Raw genomic sequence first — 21,809 nt, 5'->3', positions numbered from 1 at the left:
ACTTGGCATAATATGACAGCAGAAAGCCTCAACTCCCTGACACTGCAGCTAGACATCTGGAGAAAGAGAGAGATGGAAAGAGAGTGGCGGGTGATGAATTAAACAGAAAGAAAAGATTACTGGGGCTTGAAATGGAGAAAAATAAGACTTCACACATGTTTAACTAAAGTTCTCATTCATACAAATGATGAGTGATGATGTGTTTTCTTCCCAAATGAAATATCTTGAAATAAATGGCACCTACTCTTAGGGAAGCAAATCACATTGTAAGTTCTTGCTTATCAGCTGGTTCTGTTTTTCCAAGAGAGAGCTTTTCAAATATGACTTTATCAGTTTCAATGCACATAAAAATTACATTTTGGAATGACATCATTTCGATAGAGAATGACACAAAAACACAGGAACATGGTGTATATTTACATATACTACTGCAACAGGAAACAAAATGTAATGTGAGCATTAATTTGATGTTAAAATCTGTACATTCAGGTATAATTCGTACTGCCCTGCCAAACATGGACCGTGAGGCACGCCAGGAGTATGATGTCGTCATCCAGGCCAAAGACATGGGAGGTCACATGGGTGGGCTGTCAGGCACCACTGAGGTTAAAATCACCCTCACAGACGTGAATGACAACCCTCCAAAGTTCCCACAGAGTGAGTACAAACACCTATTGTGTCTATCGATCCATTTATAATATCTGCCGCATGACTGTCATTTTCCTCTAGTGTGACATTTACGTTAAAGGTGTGAAGGTATCAGACTTTTTACCAAATGGCACATCAGCATCATCCTTAACAACAATGTTATCCAGTAAGCAAATGTGAGTTCCCTGACTGAACTGCCAGACTTAAAGAAACAACCAACAGGATGGAAGATATTCCCTTTCTATGACTCATTTCACTTTGCTCAATCCGAGAGGTTGTTGTTTGTTTATGTTAATAATTCTTGTCTAATATTTAAAAATGCAGTAAATGGTTTGAAAATGCTACATATGCTATAGTACATATGGCCTGAAACCTAATGTTCAACCAAAGATTCAAGCTTTCTGGTTTACCTGTACAGTGATTTGCACCACTGTATTTTTTTTCACTCAACCTCAAGTCTACCTCTATGACACTCATTTTCCTTTCACTCAATCTGTCACTCTGTCTTTTCCGCTTAAGTTTCTTTTTACCCCTCTTTCTGTTCTCCTTCTTTTTGTTCTTCCTCGTTCTCCCCTCTCTCCCCTCCTGTAGCTCTAAGGAGAGAGACTCCTGGCAGAGATTCAGCAGAGTAGCTGCAAGAATGGATGGAGAGAAGAAGAGACATGGGCTCAGGATTTAGCCTGTGGGGAAGCTGAATAGACGAGAAAAGTGAGGGACATGAGCAGAAGAGTGAGGGAGAGAATATAAAAGACAGGGAGATGCAGAGAGAGAGAGAGAGAGAGAGAGAGAGAGAGAGAGAGAGAGAGACACCGTCTAAACCATCTCCCCAGTTCCCAACAAGCTGACTGTGTGTCAGTGTCTTGCAATGTAAAGCTAAAATATGATTATATAGGCTATGTCAAACAAACATTTTGAGGGAGTTTAGAAAAAGCTCAAATAAAAAAAAAAATTTCTCCAGCAGTTTCAAAACTGAAAAACCCATATTTCTTTATACTGCCATGAGTTCTTACAAAATGATCCAACACATTAGAAACACTGCATAATATAATGCAGTCCAGTTTAACACAACTGCATAGTTGAACTAGTACTTCTCTGACAATTTTGATTAAAAATAAATACTGTTATCTTTGTAAATGTCTGAACTGTTCTGGACTGTATTAGATCTTAAAGATGTACCTAATAAAGTAAAACCAAGTGAACTGAGTATAAAGCTGTTAAGGTGTTGATGGATAATGACAAGGGGTCAGAGGAATTTGATGACAATATTTCAAACAGAGGACATAGTATTTCCATTTAAGACTGCGCTTTATTCAGTAAATGAAAATATCCAGTAATGATAAAATGTTTAGCTGACTCCAGTTGTTCAGCCAAATTTTATAGCCTCTGACCTTTTGAACCAGCACCCTCGCAGTAACAAACTAGGTGCTTTGTCAACCACGGCAATGATCAGGATCAGGCAAAAGTTTTAAAAGAAGGATGAAATCACAAACATTCCACATTCATTCAAATCTTATTTTCTCCCTTGTTTCGGTTTATATAATATCAATGGGACACTGCAAAAAATTATGTGAGAAATGTTGTTGTAAGTAGTCAGTAAGGATGGGATTTCTAACCACAGGCCACTCTTCTGTTCCCATATCAAAAGTGGATATAAAAAATTTTGAAAATCTGATCAGAATGACAGAAATCAGCTTTTACAACCAAACATTATCAGACGGAAGTGTTAACAAAGTACCTCCTGCATTATTTCTAAATATTGTCTGTACATCACTGGCAGTTTAAATCTGTGATACAACATATAAAAAGCAATATGTTGTGGTAGTGGGTACCCTTGTTGAAATAAAAGTAGTAGCAGTAGAAGCAGTACAAACGCCTGCAAGAAAAGTCTCCCAGATGGTGTGAATGAGGACAGTGATTACTTATTTAGTGGATGGGTAGAGTGAGAGAGAGGAGGGAGAGGAAGAATGGGAAATGAGATAAGCAAGTCAAGAAAAAAAAACAGAGGCAAAGCAAGAGGCAGAGAAAATAAAAAACAGATTCAAAGGAGAGAAAATACAGTTAAAGAGACAAAAACAGACAGAAAAAGATACAGTGGGGTCCAAAAGCCTGAGACCACTTTCCTAAATGGAACCCCACTGTTTATGGCACATGACTCCCTCTCATGTGTTCCAGCAGCTTTTCAGTTTCCATTCAAGCTGTTGTATTTGGTCTGTACTCCGAGGCTTGATCTCTCTGTCTTCATCTGTTTCTCACAGACTTTCTGTCCCTGTAATTCTCTCCTTTTCACCTCATTATCAAGCATCTTTCGTTTGCAACCCCAACAATCCATCACACACAAAAAAAAAGGCAAACAACAACTGACTGTTCTTTAACTCTCTTTAACTTCAGTCTTTATTAGACTCACATGACAGATATGGTTTCATTAAATACTGTTAATGTATGTCAGTTGCAGTTCTTCACTGTTTAAACATGAACAATGTAAAACAAGCGGATCATAAAAGTAATTAAAGCTGTTAAAGATAATATTTTGGTGGTTATCTGTCAGCTTTTATTTGCATAAAACATTTACCTCCAGTGTCTTTTAGGATTGCCATTAGAGAACTGTCTATTCTGATCACCAACAAGCAAACCAGGAAATCTCAATAAAAAAATCCTTTTTTCCTTGAAAAGATGATTACCATTTGAAAATTGGTAGATCTTCATATCTCATTTTACAGTGGAAATTATTAGCTGTAATTAGCCATTTATGCATGCTATTTTTAGGTTAGGGGATTTTCTCATATTGAATGATGAGAAAACCAACACCGAAATGATCATGTGTAGAAGAGACACTCAATTCAACTTTTTCGTGTCTGCATACTCACAACGCTGATTGCATGTGGGTGAACAGATCCACCTACGCATTCAAAGCACGTAGCAACTCTGTAGCTAAATGCTCCCAAAACTGAATCATGTTTAAATCACCAATGTGGTGTTATACTTTTAACTTTCAGCAGAAATATGTTCTTCAAGCATGTTTCGTTTTGTCAAAGTAAAGAGATGTCCTTGAAGAATCAGCTTAGTGCCGCTAACCACAAAGCACACATCACAGAGACATATTAGCTCTATGAATAAACAATTCCCCAGTTAACTTTAAATCATCATTACATTCACCACATTCAATATTGAAACCTTCTTTAGCGTTGTCTATATTACAACACATAACAGTCACAAGTATGTGTTGTAATATATTAAACAGTGATGTGAGGCATTATGGTTCTAATTTCTGTAATCACTGTGGTCATTGTGTGTTCACATCCAAACGTTTATAGTTTTATGAGCTTTTCTTTACAAGAACAGACATCTGACTGAGTGCAATCATTTACGTGGAAGAAAGCAGCTGATGACTTTCTCATATTCACAGACAAACTAAAATACAAGTATCGGTAATTTATGACTGCAAGTCATCATCAGTAAAGACCACTGAAACTCACATTTGCTTTCACTGTGGTCCTTGAATGTAAATGTACATTTCCTGTATGTGCTGTGCTTCATTTTAGCCTGCAGCCAGGTATGCCAGGCTGCCTGTGTGTTCTGTCATACAATGTTTAACTCAGCTGCCAGGAGCCATTTAAGTTAAGCTACTTAGGAAAAGCAAGAATAGAACGACAGGAGAAGAGAGGGAGGAAAAGTGCAAAGGGAGGGCAGGGATGAAATGAGCTTTTAGCCAGGATCGGCAGGCAGAAGAGAGAGAGTGAGAAAGAGGAGCTGGAGAGGAGAGACAGGCATGAGAGAAATAAGGCGGAGATGGGGAGGAGAGGTGAGGATGAATGAAGAGATTTGCAAGGATGGAGTGGAAAGGGGAGAAGCAAATAAGAGATGAAGAGGGAGGGAAAGATGTTAGCCAACATTATGGAAAGGAGTTTAAAAAGCACAGACAGAGATGAAGAGTAAAGACGGAGAGGAGGGATTTGGTGAGGATCGATGGAGATGTGGTGGAAAAAGGGTAGACGCCTGGAGGGTGGAAGGGGGGATTTGGGCAGGATGGATCAAGCCCTGTGACTCGTTCTCCTCTTCCTCTCATATTTGCTCAGAAACCACATGACCAAATGCATTTCACGATTCACAGGATTGCTACACCTGGACGAGCAGGATAAACATGCTAATGGTGAACAACCAATAAAATGATGAGTCCACTCTGCTGAGTGCCTGAATCATCATGGGGTAGGAGGAGGCCAGGACGGAGGAAGGAGAGATTGAGGAAGGCCGGACGAGGATAGGGAGTTGCAGAAAAGATGAAGGAAGAGGAAGGACAGAAGAAATGACAGATTTGGGAAAAGAAATAGACAGAGGAGGATTTTATGATAAAACGAGCAGTGATAGGAGGACTGATGAAAGAAAGTAGGGAGAAAAGGTTTGGTGAAGAGTGAGATAATGGCTGGAAAAAGTATATCAGAGATGAGAGAGGGAGAAGGATAAAAGAAGAGAGAGAGTAGACATATGGTCCTACCGTTCTCTTTCTGCAAGCCAGGTGTCTACTCCCTCAGACACACACACCTGACGCTATAGGGGATATTAATGTCCTTTGGGCCATATGAGACAGATGGAATAGTTCATGTTAATCCCTCTCTGCCCTCCAAAACTGACCCTACCACAGATAGTAAACACACTGGCAGCCAGCCAGGAATTGTCTAAAGACTCTCCAAAGAGTGCTGAATAGCAAGGCAAGCTGTGACCATAAGTTGATACTAACATCACCAACCAGCCAACCAAAGCACACTACATTTTCTGCCTTTATTTTTCTCCCAGGTGTGTATCCTATGTCTGTATCAGAGGATAAAGTGCCAGGAGAGGAGGTGGGCCGTCTTAAGGCAAAAGACCCTGACCTCGGAGACAATGGAATGGTGAACTACCGCTTAATAGATGGAGATGGAATAGGCATGTTTGAACTGTCCACTGACTCTGAGACCAGAGAGGCTGTCATTAAACTGAAGAAGGTAAGGAACAAAAGAAAGAGACGTGAAACCTTTTTTTTTGTGGTCTATTTGTTGGTAGAACAGCAGCATTGACATATCATCACCGTATAAGTTGATATGACAAACTTGTTCACAAACAGTTGCCTATTTACACACTTAACAGCTACATTATCAATCATTTGGAGTCGTGTTTCTGGCCACCTGATGAGTGTAACATCAATAGTCACCCTCCTTTTAGCTCCTGAAAGAAATATCTGGCTCTTTAGCAGCTAAACACTCCACTATGTTACCCAGTTAGTCACGAACTTTTGTCTACCCAGCTGTTCCGTGAGCAGGTAGTGCACAGAGGGATTTAGAGCTTTTTTGCTAAAAATGATTGCCTGCTGCAGCCAAAAACAGCCCCATCAGAGTAGTGAGAATGAACCAGAGCAGCAAAGTTATGGGCTAAACAGCTTAACAATGAGCTGTAACTCACTATAAAGCTCTGAAAAGCCAAGGGTAGCTTCAGATTCAGGTAATAATTCTTTGCAGGTTCATTATTACGACTGACCCCTTTCACATTGTCACATTTTTTTTCACATTTCGTGTATAACTATTCACGATGATTCTTTCTCACTTTCCGTAATGGAAAGGGAGAAAATAAAAGTAGAGACGTTGGTTGGTGTTGTTCCTCTGGTCATAAATATTCAGTATAGAGAACATTCAATTAATTGTGTCAGTTTCTGGTAAAGCACGTTGGTCAAAAGTACTGTTAGCTGATATGGCTGTTTCAACAGCTAGCTCTTATGGAAACTATGTGTGCGTCATCGCCCACTTTTTCAACTTGCCAGCACAGAAATATAGTTGAGACGGCACTTTTTCTAGGGACAAAGCAGTTTAGTGTGAGCCCCAGCCAGCCAAGATTTAAGTCTGTGTCCATATTTGTGTGTTAAAGAAAGAAAGAAAGAAAGAAAGAAAGAAAGAAAGAAAGAAAGAAAGAAAGAAAGAAAGAAAGGAGTGAGTGGAGTGAGGAAAGTGGGTAGAAGCAGTGGAAAGGTTTTCTGTGTTCCCTTCCCTGACCACCCTCACAGTTTCCTATTGTGTTTGATATGAACACTGACTTTCATGTGTGAGTGAGAGTGCATTAACTTTCATGCTTCCATAGGCCAGAGAGCTCATCTTCTGCCCTATGACTGTAACCCACACGTGTGCACGCACGCACACACACACACACACACACGGTAACTAAAGCTTTCAGTGATCCAGCTCAGCACACACAATTACTTTTTCTCCCTCTTTCTCTCCCTCTCTCTGCGTCTCTCTAATGCACGCACACACACCGTCTCTTATTCTAATAAAACACGCACACACACACACACGGTACCTAAAGCTTTCAGTGATCCAGCTGAGCACACACAATTACTTTTTCTCCCTCTTTCTCGCCCTCTCTCTGCGTCTCTCTAATGCACGCACACACACACACACACACACACACACACACAGTTGTATGTGTGGCTGCAGGTCAGGATTATGAGCTGAATCTTCCAGTGAGCTGTGGTAGCCTGCTTTTCCCTCCTAGGGTGTCCGACCTCTGAGCCTCTCATTTAAAAAATAATAGCATTCATAGCCAACCTATCAATGTGTGAGGGAAAATAAGAATGGAATGTACTAAAAACTTTCTTAGAAAATTCTCTTATTTATTGTCTTTTGGATGGTTATACTAGATAGTAAAAGATGACATTTTGTAAACTCTTTTATGTTTTTCTGCTTTTCAACCCACATAATCGCACAGAGGTGATCACTTTTTTTCCCAAATTTCCAAACCATTTCCTTCAGTGAAAGACTTGGCATTCAAATGTGTAATTATGTGCTTGAAAGTATGATGACATTCATGGCAAGTTGCAGTACTTGTCCAGACAGCAATGACGTTGCTCAAAAGAGCAGCCAGCCTTAACCTACAGCTCGTTTTTACTGATGTGGTGGGAAAATCTCTGAATCAATCGATATGAGTCTGTTTCATGCTTTTTTCTCACAACCGTCTGCATGAGCGATTCCTTCGTAGCTCCGTACTGGAGAATGGCATTAAGACTGCCAGGGTTGGGGTCTCTCCTCCCACTGGTGTCACCGCAACTGAGCAGGGAAATAAGTGAATGATAATAATAAGTAATGCTCTCTCTTTTTTCTCAACAACTACAATTGTGAGTCCTGGAACAAAGCAGTTAACCCACAGTTTAGGCATCAGCCAACAACAGAAAACTATGTGGTTGTGCTGGGCAGATCTCAGGTGGGAATTTCCAAATTTAATCAGATCTGAGGAAAACCTGAAATACAAATTGCCTCCACTTCCCCTATTTCCCATATCCCTGGGGAAAAAAAGCACATGGGAACAATTAAATGTTTAGATATTCAAGGAAGATCCCTCAAAGAAGTTGTTAAAATCCATTGACTAAATGTACAGATGAGCAAAGCAGGGCACGCCAATCAAAATAATGAGAGCAACCGATTATACTCAAGTGTGGCACTGTTTAGGTGTGTGTGTGCGTGTGTGTGTGTGTGTGTGTGTGTGTGTGTACCCCAGTCAAAGCCAAAAAACTGTGCTTGAGAAATGTTTAATGCTTGTGTAAACATTTTATGCTCAACTCAATATCGCTAAAGCTAGCCAGGACTGTGACCTCATTGTAAAAACAGTCTGACTGACACACACACACACACACACACACACACACTCAATTGCATGTATGCAAGCTCAGCTAAATGAAGTAACATATACATGGAGACATTCAGTTCCACTTTAGTCTTTCTGGAAAGAATTGACAGCAACACATGAACAGTATCACTGAACTGACTATCACTAACTAAGTGACTGTGTGTGTGTGTGTGTGTGTGTGTGTGTGTGTGTGTGTGTGTGTGTGGGGAGGTAGGCTTGTGTGTAAGGCCACTGATTGACGCCAGGAGCTATCAAAACAACAATCCTTCAAACACTGATCCCTGTATGACTTGGAATAATAGTCTTTATAGTCTGATGTTGATTTGAAGTGTGTGTGCGTGTGTGTGAGCGTGTGTGTGCGTGTGTGTGTATGTAAGCACGTTCAGGAGCAAACAATGACAAATACTCACACCATGCAACTCCACTTTTGCTGCAATCAAACTGATTATGGCATCTCAACAGATGTGTGTCTATGTATGCGTATATGCAAGGGTGTGTGTGTGTATGTTATTATTGTGTCTTAATACTTCTCTCGGGAAATCAACACCTTTTGCCCCCTGAAGGCAGTGCCACGCAAAAACCAAACACACACTAGATACACACACAGAAACACACATACAGAGTCACACATAAACACACTTTCAAATCAGCATTGAGAAGCCTTCACTAATCTCAATTCTCTCGCTCTCCGTCTCACACACACACAGACACACACACACACACACACACACACACACACACACACACACACACACACACAGGGATGAGCTTTAATCAGCTATTCTCTTTCAACTGTGTCCTGACGAAAGCAGTCCACAGAATATTAAGGAGCTGTGTGTGCGTGTGAGAGAGAGAGAGAGAGAGAGAGAGAGAGAGAGAGGGAGGGGGAGAGAGAGAGAGAGAGAGAGAGAGAGAGAGAGAGAGAGAGGAAGGCATTATTGTGAATACCATTATCTCACACTGATTACACAAAGAGGGAGAGAATGGAGAGAGAGAGGATCTATAGACTGTGAGAAAGAGTGAGAGAGAGAGACAGAGAGACAGAGAGAGAGAGACAGAGAGAGAGGGCAAAGGAGACAGGGAAAGACCTAGAGACAGAGGGAGTGTAACAAAAAGGGGGAAATGAAAGAACTGGGTCACATCTATCCTATTAGCATTGTACCTGTCATCAACACGTTAAACACCTGCATGTTGTTGTGACTGAATGAGAGTGGAACAATCCATTGAGAGTGGAAACGTCACTCTGGCACTGAGTCCTTTGACTGAAAACTGTTCTGAATAGATTAAAGACCAACTGCAAGCTGAGGTATTACCCACAGATGATTGATACTAGCATCCACAGCAAAAGGAAACAATGATATAATATCCTGGCCTTCACCTTGGTCTTTACCCTTTCACTGCAGTAATTATTAGGTTTGAAACCTTTTATCGATAATAAGCAGGTTGCCCACCTCCAATAAATGATAAGACACTATTATTGTGCGAAAGCTTGTCGAACAGCAGTCCCCATCTATAATATCTGGTATTGGTAGTCTCTGTGACCATATTAATCACCGGTAACCACTGGTAAATCTCATATGTCAACCTCATAAATCTGTAGTAGTTTCACGCTGCTTTTATAACACTTCACACAGGGCTTATGAGGCGTCTCTCCTCCCACTGGGATTTCATTAAGTGATGGTAGCCTGGAGATGAAAAGATTAAGTTAGCTCCTGGGATTTTGCCAGTCCAACATCCCATACCAGCTAGAAAAATACTAGCGAGGGAAAGTAGTTATTATCTGGGTTAATAATACAGCAATGATACCCAAAAGAGCATTATTTACTGTGATTATGGCTATGATGGCACAGACCTAGAGAGTAAGTCGCAGCATTGTGCTGTTGGCAACGCTCAAGTCCTCATAATCAGAGCAGGGACCATCTCTTGGGTATTATAGCTGTTATACAATGACTGCCAACACCTTTGTTGACTTAAAAGTTTTCCCTGCAGTAGTATATACTCAGTACACACTCAGTGCATAAGAACAGAAGTCAGGACAGTACCGAATAGACTATCTGGCTGAGGGTCATCGCTTTGTAATTATTGTGCCACTTTTTCATGACTGAATGAAAATGTAATATGAGGTGTGATGTTTTGCAGTTTTGGCATTGAACAGTAAAACACTCTAGTCACTTCAATATCAAGGTCATTACAAGTCAGTGGTTTTTCTCCCAACATTTAGTAAGAGAATAGCTCTGTTCAATATTAGTGGATTGAACCTCATGGATATTAAAAATCCATGCCAGGGATTTTGTAATAAATTAAAACTAAATACAAAAAAAACGGTCCACATGCTGTTCTTATGATCTGGGACTTAAATGTCAACACCATGTGACCCAAAGCACTCTCATGTCCCTTTATCATATGGTATCCCAAACTCCCAAACCTAATTCTGGCTCATTAAAACAGACCAGTATTGTTTTTATCTGATGATTACAACAGCCAGTGATGCATTTAGGTCCAACATATTCATATCATATCATGTAATATCATGCAATACAAACTAAAAATTAAAGTCAGAATTTGGGTTATCCCTGGTTTTGACTGCTGTTGTCAATACAGCTGATAATATCCCAGTTTTCTTTCATGTAGCCACAGCTCCCCCTGCCAGAAGACAAGGATACAGCACTGGTCACTCACTGCATTTCACAAAGTCAACACAACCTCTGCAGTAGATAAATAGTGCATTTTCTTCAGCATTCAGATACCATTACACAGCAAAAAGACTTGCCATTGTGTGTGTTTACAGTTAACATTTAATCAAACATGGGTGGATGTTGATTTGAGATGTACTGGTTAAGTGACTTGCATGCTCTCTCCCTCCCTCCCTCTCTCTCTCTCTCTCAGCCGGTGGACTTTGAAACTAAAAGGTCCTACACTTTGAAGGTGGAAGGATCCAACCCTCATGTCGACCCTCAGTTCCTCGCTTGGGGGCCTTATAAGGACGAAGCCACAATAAAGGTATATATATTTAAAATATGTTTGTAATGTGTGCATAGTTATGTGCATGTGTTTAACTGTGAGCAAGAGTACATGCACAGTAAACAGAGCTTGTATCTGTAACATCACAAGCGTTTTATCCATTCTGCGTGTTTTTTTATGTTTGTGTGTATAGATATCAGTGGAGGATGCAGATGAGCCTCCTGTGTTTGTAGCTCCCAGTTACACTTTTGAGGTAGAAGAGAATGCACCTGAAGGCACCCTGGTGGGACGAGTCCACGCCAAGGACACTGATGTTGCCAACAACCCTGTCAGGTAGCACAGACACAGACACACGTTCACTAAATCAGGCTTGTAGTGGTGGGAGAATTTGAATCTCAACACTAGTGTGAACTCTCGTGGAACAGTGCCATAAAAAACAACTATTAAATAGTGTTCCTTCAGCTACACTGAACAAACAGTGTGACTCAGGGAAACTTGGCTTTACTCTCATATTTTCATTCAGAAGCACAGATTACACAGAAAGAAGTTTTCAGAGTAAATAGGAATGCAAAATAGGATTACAAAAGCACAGCCAGACTGTGGACTTAGAAGTGAGGATCCCTCTGTCTTGCAGCTGCTATTTGTTTTTGTGGATATCACTTAAGTTTTCATTGATATTATTACAGTAACTAATGTTTTAAAATACAAGCCATTTATGTGTCGTAATTCACATTCACAACTGTTAATTCTCTGTATAGGTACATGATCCCTCGGTACACAGATGTCGAGCAGTTCTTCAGCATTAACTCAGAAGACGGTATGATTACCACAACGAGACCACTGGACAGAGAAGCACAGGCCTGGCACAACATATCTGTGTCAGCCACAGAGATAGGTATGTATGCATATTCATAGACAGACAAACAACCAAATGTGATGTGTGTGGGTTTGTAGGTTTCTCCCCAGTTCTTTCTCTGGGTCACACACACATACGTCTCATTACCATCATGGTACAAGCTAAAAGAAAAAGTATTTGGAATCATTGCTGTCTCCACACTCATATCTACTGCGCTTGAATTTGAAGTGACACAATAGCTATGAGGCTGTCAGCACTAATTTACTGATATTTAAGCCATTCCAGGAGAGCAGTTAGTTAGCAGTTACAGAGAAACAAGTCTGTCTGCATTTGATCGTGGATGTTGTGTGGTTTGTGCTGCTAAACCAATCTACAGTATACACTGATATAGAATGGCAAGACAAAGTCAAAGATGAGCAAACAGATGGAAAAATCCAAGATAGCCACCAGGCTGTACATTTGTTGGCATCCAGAGCCCAACCTGTCATTCTGTAGTGCTGGATATACTCCATGACATCTTATGTACAGACTAAGTGGATTCAAGATGCTGTCTTTAATTTTTTTTTCCCTTCGGGTTGGACTATAGTTAGCATTTTTGCTACGAATGTCAGTGAAGAACTGCCTGAATCTTGGTAAACTAATTATATATTCAGCTTCAGCCAGGAGGGATTGGCTTTATGCAGATTGCTATACAGTAAATGCTTGGTGGTATTATTTTTGTTGAGTGGATCCAGCTGTTACCCCAGTTAGTGTTCAGTGTCTGGTGTCTAAGGTCAATGAATGTAAAGTTTGTCCATGTGGCATCTTCTTTTATTTTCATGTGACTAATTAAAGTAAAAAGTAAAAGTAAGTAAGTAAAAAGCAGCTGTTAAGGCACCACTAAGGTGTGATAAATTTCAACTATTCACTTGTTGCTGTAACTGTTTATGACTGTGATTGAGATTCATAAAGCACAGAGGTTTGGTTGCTCAGTAATGCAAAAGGCAGTTATCTAAACCTTGAAGCAGTGAAAGAGATGTGAAAAGCTACAGTTGAGGCAACACTGAAACTCTTAACTGCCCATCATGTCCGCAAACACTCTTGCTCACAATTCAGAGACACTGAGGGGATAAAATAGGGGAATGCCAGTTGACCCACACGGCCTCTAGAGCTTTCTCTCCCCAGCTTCAGCCCCACAAGCCCTCCAGCCAGCGAGCCACAGAGGCCCCACCCTGGTATTCTGTGGTTGGGGCTCAAACTAGCAAAGCGCCGCGTGGTTTCCCTGTGGCGTGCTAGACGCCAGACGGCCAGATGGAAACAGGCACGCCGCCCACAAAGCTAGGACCATTGCAGGCTATGGTAACCGCCATCAGGCCCTGGGAAGCTAAATAAATGCCTAGTAATGACAGGGTAGTGGAAAAATCATACTGACTAGAATTGCAAATATGCAAGGCAGTAGAGTGTAGATTTTTAGATTTTTTTTTTTTTTTTTTTTTTAGATCAATGGACAGATATAGAAATATGCTGTTCTCTCTCTCAGTCTTTCTTGGTTAATATTCTGAATGAATCAAGAGTTCACATTTGCTTTTTGTGTCTATGGTGGCTGTTCAAACATCACATTCTGTTTGATTCACACCATTTTTTCTTCATTTTAACTTCCAGCAGGCATAACCTGACATTTATCACTTTTGCATTATCAAAATGGTTTTGGTAAAAGCAAGCTAATTGAGTGGCAGACTGTCTGACTGGATATTCAGATGTCTCACAAACTCATGTCTGTAATTTTGCAAATCAAAATAACAAATGGCTGGCTGAGTGGCTGACTGACTGACAGGCAATCTTGCCGGAAAATATTCAGTTCGCTTTGTGTTTGGCGAATGCCAAAAATGGATTTGAATAAAGACACACCAGCAATCACGCACATTCAAGAACCATTGACATCTTGTCTCTAATGACTTTGACACAAATTATTGTATGCAGCAGAATGCTGATGATTTTGCCTTATACTCTGTATGTGTGTGTGCATGCATGTGTGTCTACGTAAAGGAGGCCACCACCAGGACACCAAAGTGCGTGTTAACATCAAAGTGAAAGACGTGAATGACAACTCCCCAGAGTTTGCTACCAACAACGAAGTCCTTATGTGTGAAACAGTTGTGCCAGGGAAGGTATGTACGTGTGTGTGTGTGTGTGTGTGTGTGTGTGTGTGTGTGTGTGTGTGTGTGTGTGTAATGTAATACAAATATGTAAATATGCATATATTTTGGAGGATTATGGTAAACAAACCTAAAATTTACCCACAGCCAGTATATAAAATTCCTGTCTTCCTTTCTGATTTGTTTTTCCATGTGTTTGTGTGTATGTGTGTGTGGTTTAGGTTATTGAAACAGTAAGTGCAGTGGACAAAGATGAGATGGCTCACAGACAACACTTCACATTCAGCCTCGCTCCAGAAGTCGCCCACAACCATAACTTCTCTCTCAAAGACAACCGAGGTAGATGACCTTTAAAATATTACTTTTTCTTGTCTCCCACTTCTTTTGTTTCTTTTCACTTACTTTCAGTTTCTAGCCTTTCCTAGCAGCCAATCTTCGTGTTTCTTCATCTGTGGTCTCTTTCCCCCCTCCCTTCCACTCAGATTAGATCAAAGCATAACCAGATGGAGGCTTACAGTACCTTGTAGAAAGCAGCAGGTGCTCTGAATCTCTCTCTCTCTATCTCATACACACATACACACACAACATACACACACAAATACACACATGTCCTGCGGGCTGTATTAATTGCAGCGGGGTCCCTGTCCGTCTGTACATACATCTTAGGGAGGCAACTGATTGAATTAAGTTTTGTGAGTACTGGGAGACTAAAAAAAAGAAAATGAGAGAGAGAAAGAGAGAGAGAGAGAGAGACAGGGAGGGAGAGAGGGAAAGAGGAAGAGGTGGGCAAGAGAAAAGAGAATATAGACCAAGAAGAAGTGGTTGTAAGAGACTGAGGAGAAGAAGAACACAAAAGTGGAAATGCTAACTGAGTTGAGATCCATATGATCAACAGGGAGGAAATTACAGGATTTGAGGGACCTGGAGGGGACTGTAACAATATTGGGGTTAGTGTGTACACTGTGTAGTGTATGGTGCTGATGCACAGCACCATACACTACACAGTTTTGTATACCATTTAGACAGACAGACTGACTGACATAGATATATGGGGAGTCACTCTTTCCATCTGTCCAAATACCTTCAGATGCCTCAGATCCACACACATGCAATACACACACACACACGCACGCACAGACACACACACACGCACGCACAGACACACACACACACACACACACACACAGCTGTCAGGGAGTACCAGTGTTGGCAGGAGGCTGATAGCAACAGATGAGAGTGACATCAGTAACAGAGAGGGCTGGGGTCTACCTTCACTGTTTTTGAAAAGTTTTATTAAGCCCCTGTGAGGTTTGTTTGTACTCAAAAGTGACTGATGTATCCTTCTTTTCCTTTTACCTGTGCTTTATTTTACTTGTGATGTACAATTTGTTTCTTTGCATGTTCAAACATTTTAATTTCAAATTGTATACATAAATAAAAATGATTAATGTCGACATTTTACTGTACAGTAAACCTTGCAGAGAGTGCAGTTATTGTGTTCTCAATAGCTGGGAATCACCATGTTCTGCAAGGTATGATTACTGTTTTTGTCCATGGAATCTGGTAGCTTTGATCAGAGCAATATAACGCTTTAACAGAAAGAACCTATGTCTGCTCTAAAGCTTGTGAAATGCCTCCAAAGTAAGTCAGCCCATCCTTTCTTGGCTATACAGCCTATGTGACATTAGAAATCATCACAGGGCTGTCAGAAAGAAGTATGTTTGAAACGGTATTGTAGAGGAAAAGCCAGCTGCTAGCCCATGACATAAAAGCAGTAACAATGGCTTTTGATTAAACTTCCTCCTTAACTGATGAATGCACCCACTATTAATTTTATTTTATTGAATTTCATATCACAAAAGTCACACCTCATTTGCTCTAGGGTAAAATATATGTGTCTCTGTGTGTGGGTGGTTGACACTGGGTATGTGTGGACAATGATAAACAAGGAAAATGTGCATGTGAGTTGCTGAGAAAGCAAAAGAAGAAAAAGAGCATTGTGTGGGTTTTTGCACATGTATGCAAGTCTGTGATGAAGTTCAAGCTGATGATGAAATTCAGCAGTATGTACTTACTTACATTCTTTTATATTCCCCATTGTCCTTCTGCAGTTTTAAGAGAGTACTTTACTATCATTTACCTACTCATCTTTCGGTTTACAAACTACGTCTATCTGTCTCCACAGACAGCACAGCCAGTATCTATGTGCTCCGTAAAGGATTCAGTCGCCTGACCCAAGATGTTTACTACCTTCCCATCGAGATAAATGACAACGGCTTCCCTGCAATGAGCAGCACCAACACCCTGACCATCAGAGTGTGTTCCTGTGACAGCAAAGACACCATCCTCTCCTGTAACGTGGAGCCCTACGTCCTACCTGCTGGTCTCAGCACTGGGGCACTGATAGCTATACTGGCCTGTATTGTCATTCTGCTGGGTAAGGAGCTAAAATTTGAATTGTAATGTGTATGAGTACAAGTTTACACTGCATTTTATCCATAGCACTACACAACTGAGAACCTTTGAGACCCTGAGATGTTGATAACCACCTGCAATTAAAATAGCACGTGTATATCACAATACAATAATTATATCAATTAGACTGTCCAAGGTCTAATTACAGTAACTCCCACAGTGCATACTAATTATCTAATGCTCACTTTTCTACTTTTTCACAAAAACTGTGGGAGGATCAGAATGTAACTACTAAATGCAGAACGATTTTTAAATAGTATGTTTCTCTTTGGCAGCAATAGTGGTGTTGTTTGTTGCACTGCGGCGTCAGAAGAAGGAGCCATTGATAGTGTTTGAGGAGGAGGACATCAGAGAGAATATTATCACTTATGACGATGAAGGAGGTGGTGAGGAGGACACTGAGGCTTTCGACATCGCTACACTGCAGGTATGAAGTGGGGTAGGGTGGCAGTAAATATTTTAGTATTTTTAAATGTTTTAATACTTTCGTTGAAAGAGATAATAGGTACACTAACTTCACTGCAGGCAGGTAAAACACAGTTTTGTATCTGTCAATTTCAGCTGATAGTAAATGCTTATGTACAGTCAAATTACAAATCTATTTAAATTTTGTTCAAATTCTTCTTCTTTTGTCTTTTTTCATTATTATTTGAATATGATGGATCAACTCTGCCAGCAAATACATTCAAAATTTATTTTACAATAAAACTTTCTTTGCAGCCTTAACTGTCAGATTTTAAAGCAAGGTGCTCTCTTTCTAACTGTTTAGAACCCAGATGGTGCCAATGGTTTCCTGCCAAGGAAGGACATCAAACCAGAGCTTCAGTATCCCCTTAGGCCCGGTATTGGCCGTCCCGCAGCCAACAGTGTTGATGTCGATGACTTCATCAAAACTCGCATTGCAGAGGCTGACAGCGACCCGACTGCACCTCCCTACGACTCCATTCAGATCTACGGCTATGAAGGCAGAGGATCATTGGCTGGCTCATTGAGTTCCCTCGAGTCTGTCACAACAGAGTCTGACTTGGATTATGACTATCTGCAGAGTTGGGGGCCGAGGTTTAAGAAGCTGGCAGATTTGTATGGGACCAAAGACTGCTCCATTAATGATGGTGATGATGGTGAAGACTCTTAACAGTGGTCTTGCTGAGTGGACGCCCCTGATTTCTGATTTATTGATTCCATGAGGTTTTGTTAACTGAGGGTTAACACTCCCCAGTTCCCAATTGTTACCAACTACCAACCGATCAATTCATGCCAATTTGTCAACAAACGTTAACAGCTCTTCCTTCCCTGGCACCTCCCTGGTCCACCAAGAAGATTTGTTAATGAACACATAATGAACGCTTGGACTCAAACCGCTCCCAGTTTTTCCCAGTCTCTCCTTTCCCTCCTATATCTCTTTCCCTCTCTCTATTTCTACAGACTTGAGCATTGTAGGGCTGGGAGATTTGTTATGTCAACCATTTGTCTGTTTGGAAGTAAATTGCTGGGAAAAAATGTTGCTGTATGATCAAAATGACTTGCTTATAGCAAACTGTTTAGTTTATTAGAGGTTCTATATACTTTTGTGGACTGGATTCACCTACTTCCTCGGTGGTACCTGAGAGAGATTTTATTCCCGTAACAGGTCCCAGTGGTCTTAACAGGTCATAGTAGCTCTCTTTGTGATGTATGTAAAAGACGTACTAGAAAGAGAGGAAGAGAGAGCAAATTAAAGTAAGTTAAAAGAAAAAAGTTAGTGTGGGATACAGCAACTGCCTGATTTTATGAAAAAGATATGGAAGGTCACAATGTGTCAGTAGGGTCAAACAGTTGAAACAAAACGCTTTTTTCACATTTGTTGTTGTGTGTGCAGAATTCAGCAGGTACTGTGGTTTAGATGGCGTGACAGACTCTGGGTTGTTGATACTTTGAAGATGCTCACAGCATCTTCACAGTATGGTGGCCTTATAATAAATAAACAACAACTCCAGGGGTAAACACAACAAGAGTAACAATAGAGACCGCTAGCTTCAGTAGCTACACACAGACAAACACATGAGGATTGAGTATCTGTGAAAATGCTACTCAAATACCATTTTTTGTACTCCCAAAAAGAGACAAACTAAACATGGATTCAATTTTAAAACTGTGGATGATTCTTGTTTTCATTCTTCACTGCAAAGAAGACATGACGCCCCGTCCCCATCCACGCCCCTGTGTTCCCATTCCTCCCATCAACAATCACTTCCCATACCAAGTCCACCAATGAATGATCACTTCCTCATTTGGAGTCCACCAATGATGATCAATCACAATGAGTAAAAACCTGTGAGCTCTAAAAATCGCCTTAAACTTAATGGACACTCTTGCAACGCAGTGCATTCTCTTTTTTTCTCTTTTTGTTTCTTTTTGTAACTTGAAAAGTATATTCAGAAAGCAAACTATTCTCCATGTTAGGTATGTACAGAGCAATGTGCAGACATGTGATAAATCACTTTGAGGATCCAACTTGCGCCTCAAGCACTCTTAAAATAGAATGTACTGTTTCTGCTAGCACGGTAAATGTAGTCCAAGTAAATGTGCATTGTGTTTTTTCCCAACACCAGCTATGTTGGCAGCAACATCTGTTGTATCAACATGTGTTGCTTTTTTAAAAAGGACCAGTGTGTAGGATTTACCTCTGTTGGCAGAAGTAAATAATTATTCATAATTATGTTTAGGAGTTTATAGTCACCTGAAACTAAGAATTGTTGTGTTTTCCTTAGCTTAGAATAAGCGCTTCATATCTACACAGGGAGCAGGTCCTCTGCCACGGAGCCCTCCATGTTGCACCACCAAGTTTTACAGTAGCCCAAAAACACTGGCTCTAGAGAGGGTCTTTTTACTTTACCTGAAGACGACCATAGGTTCTTCTACACACTTGGAAAAGGTGGGGTGAAGGAAGGGGTATTCAGTTGGCTGTAGTCTGTAACTTCATCCCTAGATGCCACTAAATCCTACACACTGGTCCTTAAAACATAAAATGTGCACATTGGAAAATAGCACAAGGTGTGTTTTCTGAGCCACATATACAAAGAGGCTGAAACCAGAACATCCTTTTTAAGCGTGTAGGTTCTTGTTCAATCTTTTTTAATGTTATTATATTATTATGGTTATTATTGTTGTTTTTTTATTATTATTATTATCATTATTATGACAATAATTGTTCTTTCTTTGGCTGCAGCTACACAGGCACCAAATTATGTTTAACTTTTTGTAGCTCAGATTTGTTCTTATGGTTGTCAAAACATGGAGAGACTACATGGTATTCGATTTTAACTTTGGACAGCTATAAGAAATTTACTGCCAAAAGTTTAACATCAGCTTTGGTTTATGCCTGTGTGAATACAACCTGTCTTTCTTTTGATTTTTTTGCTTTGTTTTTTTTTTTTTTCCATTATTTGGCGTTTTGTCGTTCTTTCTCCCTGTTCAAGAGGAAAACTAGCAATCTGTGTTTGTTGCAGTGAGAGAACGCCTCGTTTTTATTCTCTGTCAAGTTTTATGGTACCGATTTGTACAATTTTAAAAGTTCTTATTTTAGTATACATGCAGAATATTCCAGTATTACAACAAAAACATGTTAAGAAGATAAGATTAAAAAAATGTTACAGCATCACACTTATATTTTCTGAACATTGTACTGTTGCTTTACTATGTGCTTCAATCTCCGAAGCGAAAAAAAAACTTTGAAATAAATGCTCTTTTTATAAAATGATATTGAACTGTGTGTGGAAGTAAGCTTTGTGTTAGCTTTGGCGATTACGTTGCTTATATTTTACTGAGAGGAAAACCATTAGCCGATGTAGTGGGAGTCAGATGGTCTACTTGGGATCCATATATGGCATGAGTAAAACAAAACAAATGGCAGTCTGTCACCTGTGGAACAGGTTCAATCAAAACCATTTAAATCTGACTTCACTTCAGTCATCTTGCACATGGGATAGTTTGGTAATGAAAGGAAATGACAGATAATGCAAACAGGCCTAAATCCTCATTAACACCAACTTCAGCCCTGCAACACTGACCCAAACCTGACTTTGGTGCTGAAACACAACACAGGGTCATCCACATGGGGCTGCAGCGACCAATCAAATACATGCAAGTGCATATTTATAGTTGATTATTTTGAAACTAATTTCTTACAACAAGAGTTAAAATAATTGCCATCACCTCTGGTGTGTGAATTCCTGTGTCATATTATTAACTGCTGTGCACTTATGTTTGCCTCTGATAAACATTCAAACTCAGGTTATCTGTTACAAAAACTTCCAATACCTCAGACAACTTGCTTCCAACAACACAGCCCCTCGTGTTTCTGATAACTCAAGGCTGTTTTTGGTCTGAACACCGATTAAAAATCATAGCTCTTAGTTTGATCACGACATCATCACGTCCGACAGACTGACACTGACATCCATGGAGCTGAATCACTAATGTGGTTGAAAATAAAATCATGTTAGAGACAGTACTCTGGCCTGGTAGACTTCTTGTTGTTTTTCTTTTTACACCATCTTATATTATATATACAGTATATTAGAATCTTATTTTTTGCCTATGTGGGTGCAAGCGATACAAGGACAAATTATTCAGACACTGTGTTTCTCTGTTATCACTTTAATAGTTAATCCATTGTCAGATTCAACTAACACACCTTAGGAAAGAAAGTACGGTACTAATTCATATGTGCAAACACATCCACAAAAAGCATACAAAGAGACACATATACACACACACACAGATTTCATTCACTCACTTCTAGGGGAGCAACCCCAAGAAAGGTCAGGCTGCACTTTGGAGGAACAGCAAAAAAGGTATAAAAGGCATAGAAACAGCAACAGTGAGAAGACACAAAGGAAGAAGTGAAAGGAAAGAGTGAACAGGGAGTGAGATAGGGGCAAAAGATGAGAGGACTGGTGCAGCAAGACTATAGACTACACCATGCTGCAGATATATAACTGAGATTTTAGTATTCCACAGTGGGGAGTAGTACTATGAGAATATGTTATTGATATTTCTACTGATCCCTGATCTGGCTTAAATTACAGTATTTTGTGGACAATCTGAAACAC

The 21,809-nt window shown here is 40.2% G+C and overlaps 1 protein-coding gene across 2 annotated transcripts in view; it reads left to right on the top strand.

Moving 5' to 3' along the window:
* The window catches only part of cdh11 (cadherin 11), an 81,629-nt gene extending 61,172 nt beyond the window's left edge, over nt 1-20,457 (top strand). For both annotated transcript variants that reach the window (XM_022752832.1, XM_022752833.1), the window contains exons 7-16: nt 490-657; nt 5,437-5,624; nt 11,176-11,289; nt 11,444-11,583; nt 12,009-12,145; nt 14,132-14,253; nt 14,463-14,580; nt 16,427-16,678; nt 16,992-17,143; nt 17,486-20,457. In XM_022752832.1, coding sequence (XP_022608553.1) covers nt 490-657; nt 5,437-5,624; nt 11,176-11,289; nt 11,444-11,583; nt 12,009-12,145; nt 14,132-14,253; nt 14,463-14,580; nt 16,427-16,678; nt 16,992-17,143; nt 17,486-17,851 — 1,757 coding nt within the window. In that variant the 3' untranslated portion in view covers nt 17,852-20,457. The remainder of the gene's footprint in view (nt 1-489; nt 658-5,436; nt 5,625-11,175; nt 11,290-11,443; nt 11,584-12,008; nt 12,146-14,131; nt 14,254-14,462; nt 14,581-16,426; nt 16,679-16,991; nt 17,144-17,485) is intronic.
* The last annotated feature ends 1,352 nt before the right edge of the window (nt 20,458-21,809 follow it).

Source organism: Seriola dumerili, unplaced genomic scaffold (genome assembly GCF_002260705.1).
Source record: "Seriola dumerili isolate Sdu_G_001 unplaced genomic scaffold, Sdu_1.0 BDQW01000187.1, whole genome shotgun sequence".
Taxonomy (NCBI): Eukaryota; Metazoa; Chordata; class Actinopteri; order Carangiformes; family Carangidae; genus Seriola; species Seriola dumerili.
The sequence above is the reverse complement of the archived record's forward strand: the minus strand, read 5'-3'. Positions and strand labels throughout refer to the sequence as shown.